The sequence below is a fragment of the Streptopelia decaocto genome, assembly GCF_964273445.1.
Source record: "Streptopelia decaocto genome assembly, chromosome: 14".
NCBI lineage: Eukaryota > Metazoa > Chordata > Aves > Columbiformes > Columbidae > Streptopelia > Streptopelia decaocto.
In genome coordinates, this window is record NC_138669.1 from 720,112 (window position 1) to 736,195 (window position 16,084).

The window sequence follows — 16,084 nt, forward strand, 5'->3', positions numbered from 1 at the left end:
TTGTATCAAGACAGTTCCAGAAGTTCCTGAGGGGGAAGCATGGGGCAGAATCAGCTGTGTCTCAGTTCTTTAGTATGTGGGGCTGCTGTGTGAGAGTGCATGCTGGCCATATCTTTTAATATATCAAGAAAAGAGTTGCTTGTTAGAGAATGGATTTAAACTACTAAGTGCCTAAAAATGTATTAAATGAGTCAGCATCAAGAGGTTTTCTTGCATCTGGTCTGCCATTTAGTGTCAGACCCTCTGTTCACAGGAATGAAGTGAAAGCAGTTCTCGAGTGAAATAATACAGTGGTGATGGTGAAAAGCATCCGCCTTAATGCTGATGAGAGACACTGGTGTGTGTTACGAGTCTGCCGAAGCGCCTTGTGGAATGAATTTCAATAGACAGGCTGGAGCCACATGGGAGATGTGACATTTGCAAGGAACTGAATGCCTACCTCCAATGTCAGTGTTAATTGAGCCGCGGTCATTCAAAACCTGCCAGCCAAAAGGATACTCGGAGCTCTGCCTGCGCTGCAGCTTTGCCTTTTTCCTTGGATAATTAGGAGAACAATTCTACAGAGAACTTGCAGACCTTTCTTTTCTTTTTCTTTTTCCTGCCAGCCTCAAACCCGAATTGAATTGGGACTAGTGGTCATGTACCAGTAGCTCGACGTGCTGCCTCCGCAGCTGCGAGCAGCCGGCCTGCGCACGCGCTGGATGACCCCGCGCTGAGGGGGCTCGTCAGCACTGTGCCATATTAAGGGGCTCGTTGTGTTACACCGTCTTAGTTCTGCAGTCCTAAGCACGTGTTCTTTAGGGAACAGGTTGCTGTGATATATGTCAGTGAACAGGTGTTTCGATCGTACCAGTACCAACCATAGATGGAACTGGACAGAATTTACAGCAACAAGCCAGAACCTTTTTGAGAGGGAGCCAAAGAAAAATTGGCTCTTCTGAATGGAAAATTATCGGTGAATCTTAACGTTCGCTATCTTGCACTTCCTGCAATGTGGGACTTCTTGTTGTCGGACAGACAGTCCGTGTGAATAAGTGCCTAAATGACTGCAACAAATACTGTGGCATACTTGTCCTTCAGTTCGCTCAGAGCTGAGCGGCTCCGCGTGGCCCCGTTGGTGACGTGGCGCTTAGTCCTGAATCCTGTGCCATTTCACAGGGCGTGCAAGCGGTTCTGTGGAGCGCTTACTCCTCCCAGGGAAATGAACGGTTGAGGTGTGTGCCGGAGCCCCGGCCGGTGTCCGGCGCCCGCCCCTTCCTGCGCGGAGACCTCGCTCCGCTGCCCCTTCTCAAGGTGTGAGAGGCAACACCATGTTCCAACTATATTTAGCTGTTAATGTGAGTGGAAACTGATGCAAGCAATGTCATAACAGTTTTCGCAAGATTGTTGAACTTCTGCAGGCTGACCTTTGGTGTATTCCTTGTTAAACAGGGAGGCCAATACCAGTTTCTTCAGAGAGCTCAGGCTGGCAATGCTGATATCAATGTGTTTTCTGGGGACTTGGGAGCATCTAATTCTATGTTAGACAATTAACTCCTGCCCATCACCTGGGATCGTCTTCTAAAACACTCTGAAAATAAGTAGCCAATTTCCCCTGCAACTGATCACAGTAGAAGATTATTCAAATTCTCGTTCTCCTTTTTGAGTATGAAATGTGCACAGGGACGCTGTTTCAGGATACTTTGACACCATAGGACTCTAATCTGCTGGCTTTTGCAGCCTACTGACGGACTTGTGGTTGTCAGCTTCTGAATAGCGTTCTAAGGCTTTTGTAGCAGAAGAAATAATACTTATTGTTGGTTTAAGGAGAAACAAAACAAACAAAAACCCACAAAAAAAACCCAAAACCAAAACAAGACACTCCACCACACACAAAAATAAGTCCATGTATCTGTGTTCTTGGGTTGTGAACGGGCCACAATACTACCAGCGTTCCTGCAGCGGTGGCAGCACATAGTAAAGCAGAGTTCTGATTCTCTATTTCTCCATATAAATATGGGCTAAGATAAGAGTTATTGATTTTTGTCTTAAAACAGCCTAATCCTTTCTTCATAGAAACAGCAGTATTTCTCAATGCCCGCTGCCCATTCTGTGCATTCTGAGATGGAGTTGCGCGTTCAGCAGAGCTATTACAGAAGCATTACAAAAGTATTTTCTCCTGTCTCAGGCATTTGGTTTTAAAGTGGTGCAGTCGTTACCTGATGAAGACGTGTTCCAGCCGTGCCTTCTTGGTGGAAATTTACAGCTATCTATAAGTCTACCCAGCTATCAGAAATTAGGATAGATGCTGTATTTCCCCTTAGCTTTCTACCATTACTTACAGAAATGAATCATAATTGCTGTTAATATAACGCAGAGGAAGGTTGAGGTGTTGCTGGGGAGCGTGGGCTGGAGCAGCAGGAACCAGCTGGGGCAGAGTGACCACAGGCCTGGGGATGTTCCCTCAAACTGTCATCTCACATTCGTGTGAGGCCAAAGCTGCTGCTGGATTTACTGGGTGCACGATGAGAACAGAGGAAAATAATAAAGTAATAAGTCTTAACAGAAAGTAAAAGGCATTTTGTTACAAATGAGTAATGTGTCAGAAAAGCCGGACAAAGGGGTTTTAGCACAGCTAGTTTGTGTATTTAGCTCCCTAGTAAAAAGTTCTCAATTGCGAAAGCTGTGGTGAGAAATTCACGCTCTGTTTTTGTGACTGATATAAGGGGTATTTTGAAGTATTTTAACACAGAAAATATATTAATAACAAATTCCAGATTTCTCCCTGAACATCTGAAAACACAGTAATTACAGTGCTTCAGGGAAGAAAATGGACGTTTCTAATAGTTTACGAATTACTAGCTAGAAATAAATCTGTGTTTAAGCTGCTGCATAAAGAAAAGTGGAAAAGTCTTGTAACATTTTTGAATAACTACTAATAGATATATTAGAGGAGTAAATATCCTTCAAATGAACACAGATGTGTTGGATATTTGAGGTGGTGAACAAAGCGTTCTTCAGACTTCTGAATTACATATATATTTAATTCAGTTATGCTCAACTTTGTACTCTGGCTGCAGGTGCTTTTTGTCCCAGTCGTGCAGATTTTACACTCATCCAGACATTCACCATTTTCTGGAAGAAGAGAACATTTTAATGTAATCAATGCGGAGAAGAAACACGACAACAAAAAGCTTTAATTCCCTGTCTCACCGAACCTTCCCCGAGAAACCTGCACAAGTGTTCCTGTTACAAACACTGCGCCTTGCAGCAACCGTCACACCACTGCTGAAACTGCATTTCCTGCTGAAATACAACTGTTGCTGGCTTGGAATAATTAAAGCGTCTAACAGCACATATTCTTACACAACAGACCACAAGAGCATATGAATAGGTGTGTAAATGTGATATGGGATATGTATCTATAAACTTATATACTGGAGAATGTCTTTTAAATGCTATATTGTCCATTGATTTTAAGTGTATGATATATTTTCTTTATGGTATCTTTGGAATCCATATCAGTATGTAATACAGAAACGGACATGGAGCTTTAGATATTTTGGGTTTTATTTCTAATTTGGTTTTTGCTGAAATGTTGTAGTTGTGATTTTTCCGACTAAATATGCAGGCTTGTGCATTTACTGTAGACGCAGGTTCCCTGTATTGGGTTAGTAAAGGTTGTGGGCTGGATGCCACATTTTTTTTCCTGAACAATGGCAGAAATTACTGACTTGCAATTGAATGATGCCATAGGGCTTAAATGCAACCTTGTAACTTAAAATGTATTTTTACCTATTAAGAAAGATAAAATATTTCTAAAACAAAAAGTTCTCTTAGTATCTTTTTCTAACAGGATGGATGGACCTACTCTGGCTGTAGCACAACTGGGGGCTGTTTAGTGCCATACTCTAATTTTGCGAGCTGCTTTGCTAGTGCAGATTTGTTGTAAAAAGCGGTTGTATTGCTTGAAGAAATCATACAGCTTAGGAAAATGTTGTCTTTAGGATATTTAGTGATAGCACTTATTCAACGTTGATTACTACCGTGACCACAGAGGCAGGGAAGCTGCTCCCGTGTCACGTTCACTGGAGAGTGCACGACTGTTAATGTAGTTTCACTCTTCTTTCAAGAGCAATATAATAGTATTTAAAGGCTTAATTACTAGAAATTCTAAGACTTCAGCAGTGGAGTGCTGGAATTTGTCTTAATACAAAATAAATAGATTCATGTCTTGGATTTGGTTTAAGTAACGTACGTGGATTCACTGCAGGTTGTCATTTCAGGAGGCAGCAGAACCAGTCCCCGAGCACCCAAAGCCCCAGCAAAGGTCGGGCAGGGAACCACCGGCTGGTGGAGGAGCTTTGGGACACGGGTTTGATGCGGATTACAGCGTGTGTGGATTCAGCTCACGGGACTTGGACACGACTCTGGGATGCCGGTGCCGCCTGCGGCCGGTGCTGCCTGCGGCCGGTGCAGCGGGCGCGGCCGGTGCAGCGCTCCGGCCTCTTCCAGAGCGGCGTCCGCTCGCGGTTCCGTGTGCGGTGCCGGGCTCACTCGTCCGTCTCCGCAGCGTCACCGTGATTTTTCCTTCCCGCCTGCGTGTGTTTTGAAACCTGAGCAGTTTTTAGTGTTTCCAGGTAGAGCTGGCTGACATTCGCTAGTTACTCCTTATTTAAAAATAACTTTACGCTGCTGTGGAACCTGAGCGCACTTAGAGTCCCGTTTCTTTCTCCTCCTGTTTCTGTCGTGTCAGTTTTTTCCCCAGCAGCGCAGCGGTGGCCGCTAAAATGGCCGGTTTGTGTCCGTCTCTTCGCCCGTCCCCCAGCAGACCCGAAGCGCGAAGCGGAGCGGGGACCCGCGGGCCCCGGGGCTGCTCCCGGCGCTCCCCTCAGCGGCCCGGCCCCGGGCGGGCTCCACTCCCGCCCCGCCGTGGGCCGCGGCCCGGCCGTGCGTGCGGGCAGCCCAGCCGCCCCGCGCCGGGGCCCCGCTCGCCCTCGGCCGCCGGGCGAACGCGGCGCCGGGAGGAGCCGCCGGGCCGGGGGATGGGGCGGGAGCTGGCCCGGCCCGGCCCCGCCCCGGCCGCCATGTTGGCCGGGCGCAGCGGGCTGGCGCGGGGCATGCCGGGAGCTGTAGTCCCCGCCCCAGGAGGGCTGCGGCGCTGCCGCGGGGCACGCCGGGACTTGTAGTCATGGCGCGGGAGGCCGTGCTCCCAGCCGGCCCTCGCGCCCATTGGCTGAGGGCGCGGAGGGGGGCGGTGCACAGGTGGGCTCGACCGCTCTCGATTGGCTTTCTGGCTGCCCCGCCTCCCGGCGCGGTGCCGTCACTTCCTCCCGGCCGGAGCTGGCCCCGCTCATTCTCTTTAGTGTTTGCCCTGTGCCCGCCGCCTCCCGCCGCTGCCGGCCCGGCCCCCCGGCCCCCGGCCCATGGACTGAGCCGCCCGCTGGCCCGCAGCACCAGCCGGCCCGGGAGCCGCAGCCCAGGCAGCCAGGTGAGGGGGGAGGCGGCCCGGGCTCCCCCCGGCGCCGAGGCAGCGGGGCGGGGGGTGGCGGCGGGGCCTAGCGGGAGGGACAGCCCGCGGCGGGAGGGCCCGGCCCCCGCCTCCCGCCGCTCCCCCCGCACCGCCTCACCCCGCACGGGCTGTGCCGGCCCGGGGCGGGTGTGCAGCCCCCGGCCCGCTCCCCATGGCCCGGCGCGGGGCAGCGGGGCCGGGCGCGGCGGGGGAGCCGGGGGCCGTGCCGCTGAGCCGCGGTGGGGCCGTTGGCGGGGGCAGCGCGGGCCCTGCCCGCCCGCCCAGGCCGCGGGGAGAGCGGCGGGAGCGGCAGGGGAGCTGTCCCGGCGGGGGCGGCGGGAGCGGCGGGGGCTGCGCGCCCCGACCGCCGGGACACGGGCCCTGCGGCAGCCCCGGCACCGCGGGGCTCCAGGGGATGCTGGCGATCCTGCCCGAGGCCCCGGCTCCGCTCGGAGGGTGACAGCGGTGGCTCTGGCCCCGCAGCTGCTCCGGGCTCTCTGACCCCCGGGAAGTGGCCGCAGCCACCCGGCTCCTCCCGGTTGCCCAGAGCGGCGACAACAGTCACCGACTCCTGTAAAGTCTTGGGCACATGATCTCGGTAGCAAAACTCCAGAGCCCGAACCGGGCTGGTCCGGCTGTTGTGATTAAAGGTGCAGATGTGACAACAGCAGCAGCCGCCCCCAGCCCTCCCCGGCCCAATCCAGCGCAGGCACCGGCAGCCGGTGCTGGCGGCACCAGCGCTTGCTCCCGGCTGCCCGCGGCTCTGGCAGCCGCTGCGCCAGCCTCGCTGCTCGCTGCGTTGGATCACGACACTTCAGTTTTTCAGGATATGTAACAGCAACAAGTTCCTTTTAAATCTTCGTGCTGCCGCTGTCTGTCCGAGAGGTGGCACAGGGCTTGGTTCATTTTGTTTGTCCATCGGGTGATACCACGGCTGGTAACACTGACAGCCATTTTTCTGGTTTATTCATCTGTTGGGTATTTTTGTCCTCATTTTTCTGGCAGGTTTAAGGCAAACCTGGGAGGAACATTATTTGGATTGTAAATGAAGGCCAGGTGTATATATAGCAGTGAAATAAAATATCTCAATGAAGCCCTTTGTCTACATTTGGAATAGTATATTTACAAAATCTTCTTTTAACCAGAACAAACAAGTGTGCTATGTAGTTTCCTTGCTCAAACTGGCAGGAATGTATTTCTTTTTAAATACTAATGAACATCAAAATTTGAGTTTTAAGGATGCAGCTATAGCTATGGTGCAATACAGCCATCTCTGATTTGTCTCTTGATCATCTCATATGCGCAACAAATTCAAACTTTCCAAACTTTTACGGAGATATTCTCTGGATGTCGTCACATCTTGATGAACATTTAAAGACAAGATGGGTTGGATTTTTTGTTGTATTTTCTGTTTTCTGATATTGGATCTGAATCTCATTTCAAAAGTCTCCTTAAAGGATGTATGCAACACACAGTTCTTTTAATTAGCATTATTATTTTGAGCAGCTACTCTTTCTTTCTTTGAAATTTTTCCATCACATTTATCATTAATCGTTTGTTCACCGTCAGTACCAGCCAGTCAAAGTATTAGGTATTTTGTAGCCAAAGTAAAGTTGAAAGAAATTTGGGGAGACGCAACTGTACAAAGTCAGAGCAGAACTGGAGGGTGCTCTGTTCCTTTCAGATCTTGCTGAAAAGCAGCAGCTTTGTTCTGAGAACATACAAACTTTCAAAAAATGTTTTCATTGCTTTGTCTGGGGTCGGTGCTGAGGGTGATTATGATTCCAGTGGAGTTCCTGAAGATGCACTGGAAGAGCAGCTCTGCGCGCTGGTTCCCGGGTGAGCTGTCATTGGTGCCACTGGGCTGCTGTCACCTGCTCTGCTGCAGGAGAAAATGTCATTACGTATTTTGTCCCAATACTAATTCAGCTAGAAGTTAGCATTTAAGCATTTATCTTTATTAACGATTTCCTTATCACTTTCTGGTTTATTATTGTGTGTTATGTTTGGAACCGTCTGCTTTACGTGTACATCTGCTAGTTCCCTCATTTCCTTCAGATTTTACTTTCAAATTTTAGCTTTTCATCACCTGTTCTCTTATTAGCAACCCATGTCTTAGCTTCTGAGTTAATTTGTTTAATATTTAGTGTATCTGTGCCTGAAAATTCATCTTAGCAGTTCTCCCAAAGAGCATCCTCTTTTTCTACAGTGGATGCTGCCTTTGAGATAGTCCTTGTCTTGCCCAAATAGCATAAAGATTTATCTCAGAAGAAAACATTGTTCAGCCAGCGTTTTACAGCTGTGTAAATGGGCTGAAGTCTGTAAAGTTTGCAAACGTGTAGGGTTCTTTAATATTGATTGGTAGTGAATATTTATTTAGACTTTCCAAGTGTAAATATCTAGGTGTTGTTCTTAACCACTGTTGCAGCAGTCAAACGCTTTAGAATTTTATGCCATATATTACAAACCTACCAGTGATGGGGGGGGTTGAAAGTATATGAAGAAATGAAGCATCTCAACAAACCTCCTCGAATTTGTGGCAGTTTGTTCTTCACGCTCCAGAATGGTTGAGTGTGGGACAAAAGAGACTCGGCCACCATGTTTGAGTTATTTAAAAAACCCCTTTTGAAAAAGGGAGGAGAGAGGGGCTCTTTGTAACCGATGTTTTGCCAGGGTAGCGACAGCACTGGGATGTTCCCCGCTCTGCAAACAACAGGTGAACCGTTGAGTGTGGGCTGTGTGACGCCACGGTCCCTCCTGCGCTGCCGGGTGTCAGTGCCGGGCAGGGCCGCCGCTGTGCCCGTGGGGCCGGGGGACCCGGGGACACCTGCAGGTACCCGGAGGGACAGCTCAGGGGTGACTGTGCATCCACAGCTCCTTTGGTGTCCCGGTTCCGCCAGCCCCGCGTGGGCGCCGCGTCCTTTGGCGGGGGTGGCACCTGGGGTTTGTGTTCTTGTTGCCCACCTGTGAAATAGGGGTAAATGAACTTTCCCGCTCCAAGAACAGAGTTTGTTGTTGATAAGGAACAATTAATCTTCCTTCCCAAGAGCCTGATGGGTTGGTAACCGTTCAGGTGCACTGTAATGACGCATCTGCTTTTCAGGAAGAAATTAATGCTTGATTTAAAACCTCATTTCCTGTAGCTAAAACTTTTTCTGGGATATTGTTTATGACGTGATTTTCAGTTGGTGATGTCAGGAAGCCCTTGTAAGTTGAATCTGGATAGTTTCGTCTGGTGTCTGTTGTGTTTCTCGCTCTGCTCTGTCCTGTTCTGTACCAGCCCTGCCGCTGCTGGGCAGGAGTGCGCGCAGAGTCTCCGCGCGTGCACACGCAAGTTCCTAACGAGCAGCATGATGAGAGTGTCATAACTTCTGGCCCTCTGATTGTTCCCATCCTAAGAACAGGACACCTTTCCATATGCTGGTCCTGACAAGGAGTAATTATTTTTTCTTTTGAGGGTTTAGTCTCTCCTGTATTTTCAGGTGGTTTATCAGAGCAAGTCTGGTAGGACCCACATAAGATCCCCCTTTTTGCCCAACCTGTTGTTTACCACCAAGGCCATTGTCTTCCCCTGTAAGAGCTGGAGATGCGCTGTTGTGGCGGGTGGACAATGGGACAATGGTGTGTTTGCGGTCACGGGGGTCCCGGCTGGGAGGGGGGCGGGCGCCCGTCCCTCTGCGCTGGCAGGTATGCCTGCCTCGCTGTAAACGGGCTATTTATCAATTGCTTTCCTAAAGTCACCCAAGCCAGTGTAGTTCACTGCAGTCATTACTATCAGAAAGCCGTTTCTTGATGCACTTTTAAGCCTCTTGCCTCTAGTTCTGTCACTTTAGGCATGAAGCACAGATTATTCTTTTCCACTCCAAAAACCTTTTATGTGCTGGAAGCCTGCTGGTTGCCAGGCCCAGCCAGCCTGCTGCTCTTCAGCATGTGCAAGCCCAAATCCTTTAGTGTTTTTCTTATAGGTTATAATTTTCTAAAGCTGTCTTGTGCTTTCCCTGCTCTGTCTCCGCTGCCCGGGTCTGTGTGTCCCCAGCCCGGTGCCGGCGTGGAGCTGGGCTGCAGCCGCGGCTCCGGAGCCCCGACTGCGGAGTGGAAGGGCTGCTCCAGGTCTCTCTCGGGCTGTCTTTCCCTTTCTGCATCTCGATATGATGATTGTTTTTTCTAAAAGAGCCCGTCAGCGTGGGCTGGTGCTCGGTAATGGTGTTGTGTTGGCTGCGGCTCTTCTCCCGCTCTGCTGGTGTCAGCTGGTGGGTTTTCTGCCCCGTGTTGGATCGGCAGACAGGGCCTGCCCAGGACCTGGCACTGGTTCCTCCTGGCACCGAGCGATTCGTTTTTGAGCCTGGTTCGACCCCCAGAGATGGCTGGAGAAAATGCCCCTGTCTTTACACAACTCAGTGTCAATCCTGCCTGGGAGTATCATCCATTTCCTTGTTTCCCAGGTGCTTAATTAAGCCTCCAGAAAAACTTCTAGGAGCAAAGTTGAACTGATAGGACTGTAATCCTCTCGTCTTCCTTCTTCAGTCTCCAGTTAAAACAATAGGCACGATGTCTGCGCTTTTCAGGCTTTATGTGCTCCTCGGTGCTGTAGGGCTCCGGGACGGCTGGTTGCAGGGCTCCGGGCCGGCTGGTTGCAGGGCTCCGGGCCGGCTGGTTGCAGGGCTCCGGGCCGGCTGGTTGCAGGGCTGAGGTCCGTCGCAGGATGTTCAAATGGCCGTCTGAAGTAAATGCGAGGGCTTGTTTATCTGCGTCCTCTTCTCACCTCAATCAAGACTGGGATCTTGCCCGTTTTGTTGCTGGTAGCGACGTTGCTTGTGTCTGTGCACAGTTGGCTTTAGTCATGGAAGAGAGGATTCAACGCTTCGTGCTGTATTTGTTAGCAGAATAAAATACGTTTTGATTTCCATTTAGTGACAGGTTTCACATTCAGTACTGAAACAATTGTATTCTAAAATGGTTTTAGGTTGATTTTTATATGCCTATTTATGAGATAAATCATTAGACTGAATATGTAGCCCAAAGGTTTTGGCTCTCAGGTTAGTGGCTTGCTTCTGGTTTGGCTTTGTGGATGAAGGACTGGGTCTAATTCCAGTAGCTGAAGCGGGTTAATTTCTATGGGACTGAAAGCCTTCCTACAGAAGGAAAACTTGCAAGTGACTCTCTTAATCCTGCAAAGAGCACTGGTGTGAAATTGCGCTGTATGAGAGCAATCCCTTGGTTTGGGGCAGGAGCAAGGAGAGAAGGGTGAGGCTGGGGGGGATTGTGCTGGGCAGAGCGCGGCCCCGCTGGCGCCTGGCGGGGGCCGCGGCAGACACCCACGTTCTGGCCACCCAGGCACACGCGGCCAGCTCCACGTGGTGCTGAGAGGTCACCGTGCTACACACGGTGCTTCTGTAGCTGTAGGAAGCAAACTGCTAACTCTCTGTTTTCCCTTTTAGGCATTCTCCATCATAAATACCCTATTCAGAACTAAATCCAAATCTCCGCTCTCTGGATCTCCTAAAGGTACAGGAAACTTACTTAAAACTTTAAAGTTTCTTACCTTTTATTTGCATGATATTAAAGAAACCACAGGTTGTGGTAAAATGTCATTATCCACGGGAAGTGTCTGGTTTTTGTTTGATCCTCTGGCTTCTGTCTGCAACACCTTTGACAATCACCACACAAAAAAGGCCCCAAGAGAACTTTTATATGAAAATGCTACATTCTTTCTTTTATATAGGAAGATTTTCATTTCTCTTTGGCTGAGTAGGCTGTGTTCACATCTTTGTGCAGTTCTTTGTTTGCATTTTGGTTTCCTTAGTGACTTCTGAACTTTGCATTTTGATGTATTCAGGATTTCTGGGAATATTCCAGCCATTAGTGTGCCAAAACCCCATAGAACTCTCAAATCTGTGGTGGGTGACAGCGCTGTGTCACCTGGAAATCCATCTCGAAGCTTATTCTTGTCCAGAGGTCATTGTGGTGTTGGATGACGGTTTTTACCATCGAGAGGATAATATTCTAGTGCAATGCTGTCTCAAGAAAATTCAAAATAGGAATGTCCAAGTTAGCAAAGAGGGCTGGGAAGGAGCAAGTTAGGTGATTAGCTGCTGAGATATATGGGTAAAACCTTTCTTGGTTCATGTATCTTTCTGTGTGAAGTCCTAACAGTGTGTCGGGTGTCCTGTGGGGCTCAGTTATTTGTGCTGGTATTTGTCTTGAGAAGTTTGAAGTGGCTCACCCTGCTCACGTGTAAAATCACCTGAAATACTGGCATCTTGGTTCCGCTGTCCTCTGGAACACGCTTTACAAGTTGTCAGCCTCAACTTTCTATATCGTGGTGCTTTTTCTTGGGTAGCTGGGATTCTGTAAGCCTGTTACAGGGTAGAGGGCGTGTTTGTGAAGGCACTAGAAACCCTTTAATAATCTCCAACTAACCTATCATTAAATGTGTGGTGATGAACAGTAAGTTCTTACACCCTAGTGGAATAGTTCACACAAATCAACTACAGTATCATAACCTTCACAGGTAGCTGAAAAAATACAAAATTCCAGTTTTCTTGTTATACTGTTCTTTGAAGTTGCTTGCCAGCGTATGGGCTAAATGTTTTTAAAAAGAAAACATATATATTTGTATATATGAACGTGTAAGGTATAATCTTGTAAGTTGCTACCTAGTGTCTAAAATTGTTGGAAATGTGTGGAACTGTAACAGTTCACAAGATGCTTTAATGCCCATTTTGCTTTGGTTCTGCCTGAACTCAGTCTAATGAACTCTGGCGTGGTTCTGAACTGGTGACTGCAGGGTGTAGGTGCAACTTCTGATCTGCTCTGTTGGTGAAGGAGAGAGAAACATGATTATGATGTAGCAATTTATGTAGAAATGATAAAGCAATTTATGTAGAAGGAAGCATTATATTCACTTAGATGAAAAATGATGCATTCACTGGAAAAGTGTTATTTTCATTGCAATTCAGTTCTCCCCGATAATGAATTTCTGTTCAGCCGTGGCAAAAGGCTGGCGGGCTCAGCTACTCGAGTGTCCTGGGACAAACCCTGAAGAGCAGTCGTTCTGCAGGTTTCACCTTTCTCTTTCAAGTAAAGATTTAGCTTATTGATTCCTTAACATTTCTATCACGCATTGCAGCTTTTCCTTCCTCCGCCTCTAGAAACAGCCACGGAAAGGCGCACTCGCTCGGGTCTGTTAAATACAGCTTTTCTCTCTTGCTAAATTAATGGCTGCAGAGGCCCAGTATTTTTATGGTAATTCCCATCATCAGGTGATGGCTGCACTTGTCGTTGCGAAGGGTTTTGCGAAGGAGGGCGGGTGGGATTGTGAGCTGGGCTCCAACGCCGCGCGGGGTTTGCGAAGGAGGGCGGGTGGGATTGTGAGCTGGGCTCCAACGCCGCGCGGGGTTTGCGAAGGAGGGCGGGTGGGATTGTGAGCTGGGCTCCAACGCCGCGCGGGGTTTGCTCTCAGTTCCAAAGTCACTTGGGTTGTGCGCGAGGCTGAAAGGCTGGGGAGGGAGGGGCTGAATTCCAGCAAGATGTGTCCCAAACACCGTCCCAGTCGTGACTGAGCAGCCAGGATTGGTCTCTGTGCTGGGAACGAGCAGGTTATGAGCTATGGACGTGTCTGCAGCGATTCTTGTTGTCTGGTCGTGGAATGCGCCCAGCTGAAATCTATTCGAAATTGGATGGGTTTCCAAAACCTTATTGTTTCAAGCACTAGGATGTGACCTCAAGTCTCCATGGATTTGTGTGAGTAGCAGCTGAGTGTTACTCTATCAGGGGTGCTGGAAGCAGAGCTGTTCCAGGCTGCCGCTGGCTCCGGGCACCGCGGGCTGAGCTGCCGCTCTCAGGCTCTGCCGTGCGCCGCCGTAAATATAGAAGGTGAACTAATAATATCCTTGTCAGGGACTTCCCTTCTTGGGAAGAAAGATTACTAGGGTTCGGTATACTGTTCCTCTCTGCATTGTGTGGTGGACTGGAAAACCACTTTAATGTATGTATTTTGGAGCCGAAATTCCATGGTCCCTGAACCAGGCAATGGCAAATAGATGAGGAGTAGTGCCTTGCTTTAAAAGCAAAGAGCTTGCAGGCAGTTTTGTGAGAAGGATTTCAGACTTGCTTTCCAGCAGGATCTGGAAGATCCTGATGTTTTTGACTTCAAAATAGAACGTTTTGGTGCTGTCTTCTCAGAATGTGTGGATTAGAAACTGGTTATTTGATGACTTTGAAGGGCATTGCAGTTCAGCAGGGAAGGGGAATGAGACTCTTTTACCAGGCGATTATTCTTGGTGAAAGTTTTGAAAGTTTTCAGCATTTCTGTTGATACTCCTGGGAATGAAACTTGGTGATTATAAAATTGTTACCGTGGAGTCTTATTCCACATCTCATCCTTGTTTTACAGCTTCTTGGAGCTCCTTTCAATAGACTCCCTGATAGCATCTTCACAGTTACGGTGCACCCAATGTGCAACTGCTGCAAATGCACTCACCAGATATAGGACTTGATTCGAGTGTGATCTACATATGGGTCTTCTGAAGTAATGAGATCTGAACTAATTTCGCTCTCTAGTAAAAACCAAAGTTATCCAACTGGTAGTATGACGAGCCTGACCTGTTTATGATGTTTTTTCAAAGTAAAAGTATTCCAGACGATTGATTTGTTGGCGTATCTGTCGTTTCCCAGGAGCTTCTTCCCTCTTAATAAATAAATACATATTTGTATCCATGAATGTATTAACGTAGGTTCTCCCTTTAGGTTTGTTTTGTCAGTAACTGGCTCGAAACCTCCCTCGAGTCATCGCTGCCCCCTCACACCTGAAGTGCACTCACAGGTTCCGCGTTGGAAGCTCACGGACACTAGTGGGTTGTGTTGCTGCTGAGAGCCCCCCAGTGGTACCTGGAGCAGCGATTTCTCTCCTCCTTTTCATCTAAAAATAATGAAAGAGTAAACCTTGGTTTGCTGCCCTAACAGAATCTGTGGGTGACCAGCATGTGTGTGTAAAATGTATGTGCTTGGCTGCAAAACTGATTTTTAATAAATAAACGGATATGTGGATGGTAAGCGGCTCCGGGCAGCCGAGCTCTGGCAGCAGCCACAGCCTTCCACCGGCAACCCGCCCCTGTGTATTTAGGTTTCACTGAAAATAGCGTTGCATCCGTGTGCAGGAGAAATCCAATACTCATTTGTCGGCGGAGAAGGACCCGGCCCGCGCTGCACAGCGACCGCTGCGTGTTCCTCACCCGCAGGTGTCTTCTTAAATGAGTCTAGATGCCTACGGGCGCTTTCAACACTTGTTTGCAGCGCGGCAAGGCCAAGTAACTCTTAAGCTGATGCTTGAACTGTGACTGAGACACATTCTGTCTTAACTAGAAGTGACCTTTAAAGCACACGTAGCTCATGGAGTTTCCGAGCTCACACCTTCCCTTTTCTCAGCCGTTGCTGCTTTTCTGGACACCAGCTGTGTCCTCGGGGAGCTCGGGCATTCCTGGTGATCCTGGGGGAAAAGTATATGATTATAATAAAGGGTGCGTGCTCTAAATAGTTGTTGTATAAAGACTGCATTTAGTGCTTGCCCTTCCGAGTTAAAACTTGAAATGGCAGAATGCATGAACTGTAATCTGGTGATGAAAGTTGCTCTTTGTTTAGGGTCTAAGCGTGGCTATCGGTGTGAGTAGCTGGATTTGCATTGTAAGCAGATTCATTGATGGGAAAACAGATGGGTAGTTGATCTTAAATGAGCAAGCATAAATAAAGCTTCTATACCACTTCTCTTTTGTAAATCAAATAAACATGAAACTTAAATGATAGGGCATATAGATTGAAATATGCTGTTAGAACTAGATGTCTTATTGCCTACAAAATGGAAGCAGTGGGTGTTTCATTGAATGCTTTTTCCACTTTCCTTCTTTTTGCTACTGGAGAAATAATTTCAATAGGCCGTTAGTGAGAGGATGCTAAATATTGAGTGTAATCTTTTTCATCTTTGCGTTTCAGGTTAGCAGTTTGGCTCCGTCACGCTGAGCTTGCCTGCCTTCAAAGCTGTTCGCCTACAGTAACTCGCTCTGGTGGGAAGTGGCCATGTCTCAAGTTCAGATTCAGAACCCCTCTGCTGCCCTTGCAGGGAGCCAGATCCTGACTAAAGCCGCGAGCCTGGCGCAGCCGCTGAGCATCCCCTGCACCAGCGGCTCGCTGCCCTCCGAGAACGCGGGCCGGCCCATCCAGAACTCCGCGCTGCCCTCCGCCTCCGTCACGTCCACCAGCGCAGCCGCAGGTCAGCCGCGCGGGTGCTCCCGCCGTCCGTGCTTCCGTGTGACGCCTTCCTGGGGGCTTGCACCTGCAAATACTTTACAAGTAATATTTCTCCAGCTACGGTAGCTTGGAATGCCTTCTGCCTGTTGAATGAAGTCTGAGACAGACCGAAGCGTGCTGTTCCACAAAGTTCTAGTGATGAGTTGAAATGTTCATAATAGTAAAGAATACAAGGATACAACATGGAATATTCATCTTTTCTACAAGTGGCGTGTTTTAAATATAAAAATGTGTTTGAAATAGTTTTAGTTCTATTGTCTTTAGTTCTTTTATGACCATTTAATAATAAAT

General features: G+C 48.7%; 1 protein-coding gene across 6 annotated transcripts in view; it reads left to right on the forward strand.

The window, feature by feature from the left end:
* Positions 1-5,333: 5,333 nt before the first annotated feature.
* STAU1 (staufen double-stranded RNA binding protein 1) overlaps positions 5,334-16,084 on the forward strand; it is a 29,538-nt gene continuing 18,787 nt past the window's right edge. For 5 of the 6 annotated variants that reach the window (XM_082065615.1, XM_082065618.1, XM_082065617.1 and 2 more), the window contains exons 1-3: positions 5,334-5,470; positions 10,930-10,996; positions 15,479-15,755. In XM_082065615.1, coding sequence (XP_081921741.1) covers positions 15,563-15,755 — 193 coding nt within the window. In that variant the 5' untranslated portion in view covers positions 5,334-5,470; positions 10,930-10,996; positions 15,479-15,562. The remainder of the gene's footprint in view (positions 5,471-10,929; positions 10,997-15,478; positions 15,756-16,084) is intronic. The other variant, XM_082065616.1, reaches the window with a different exon arrangement.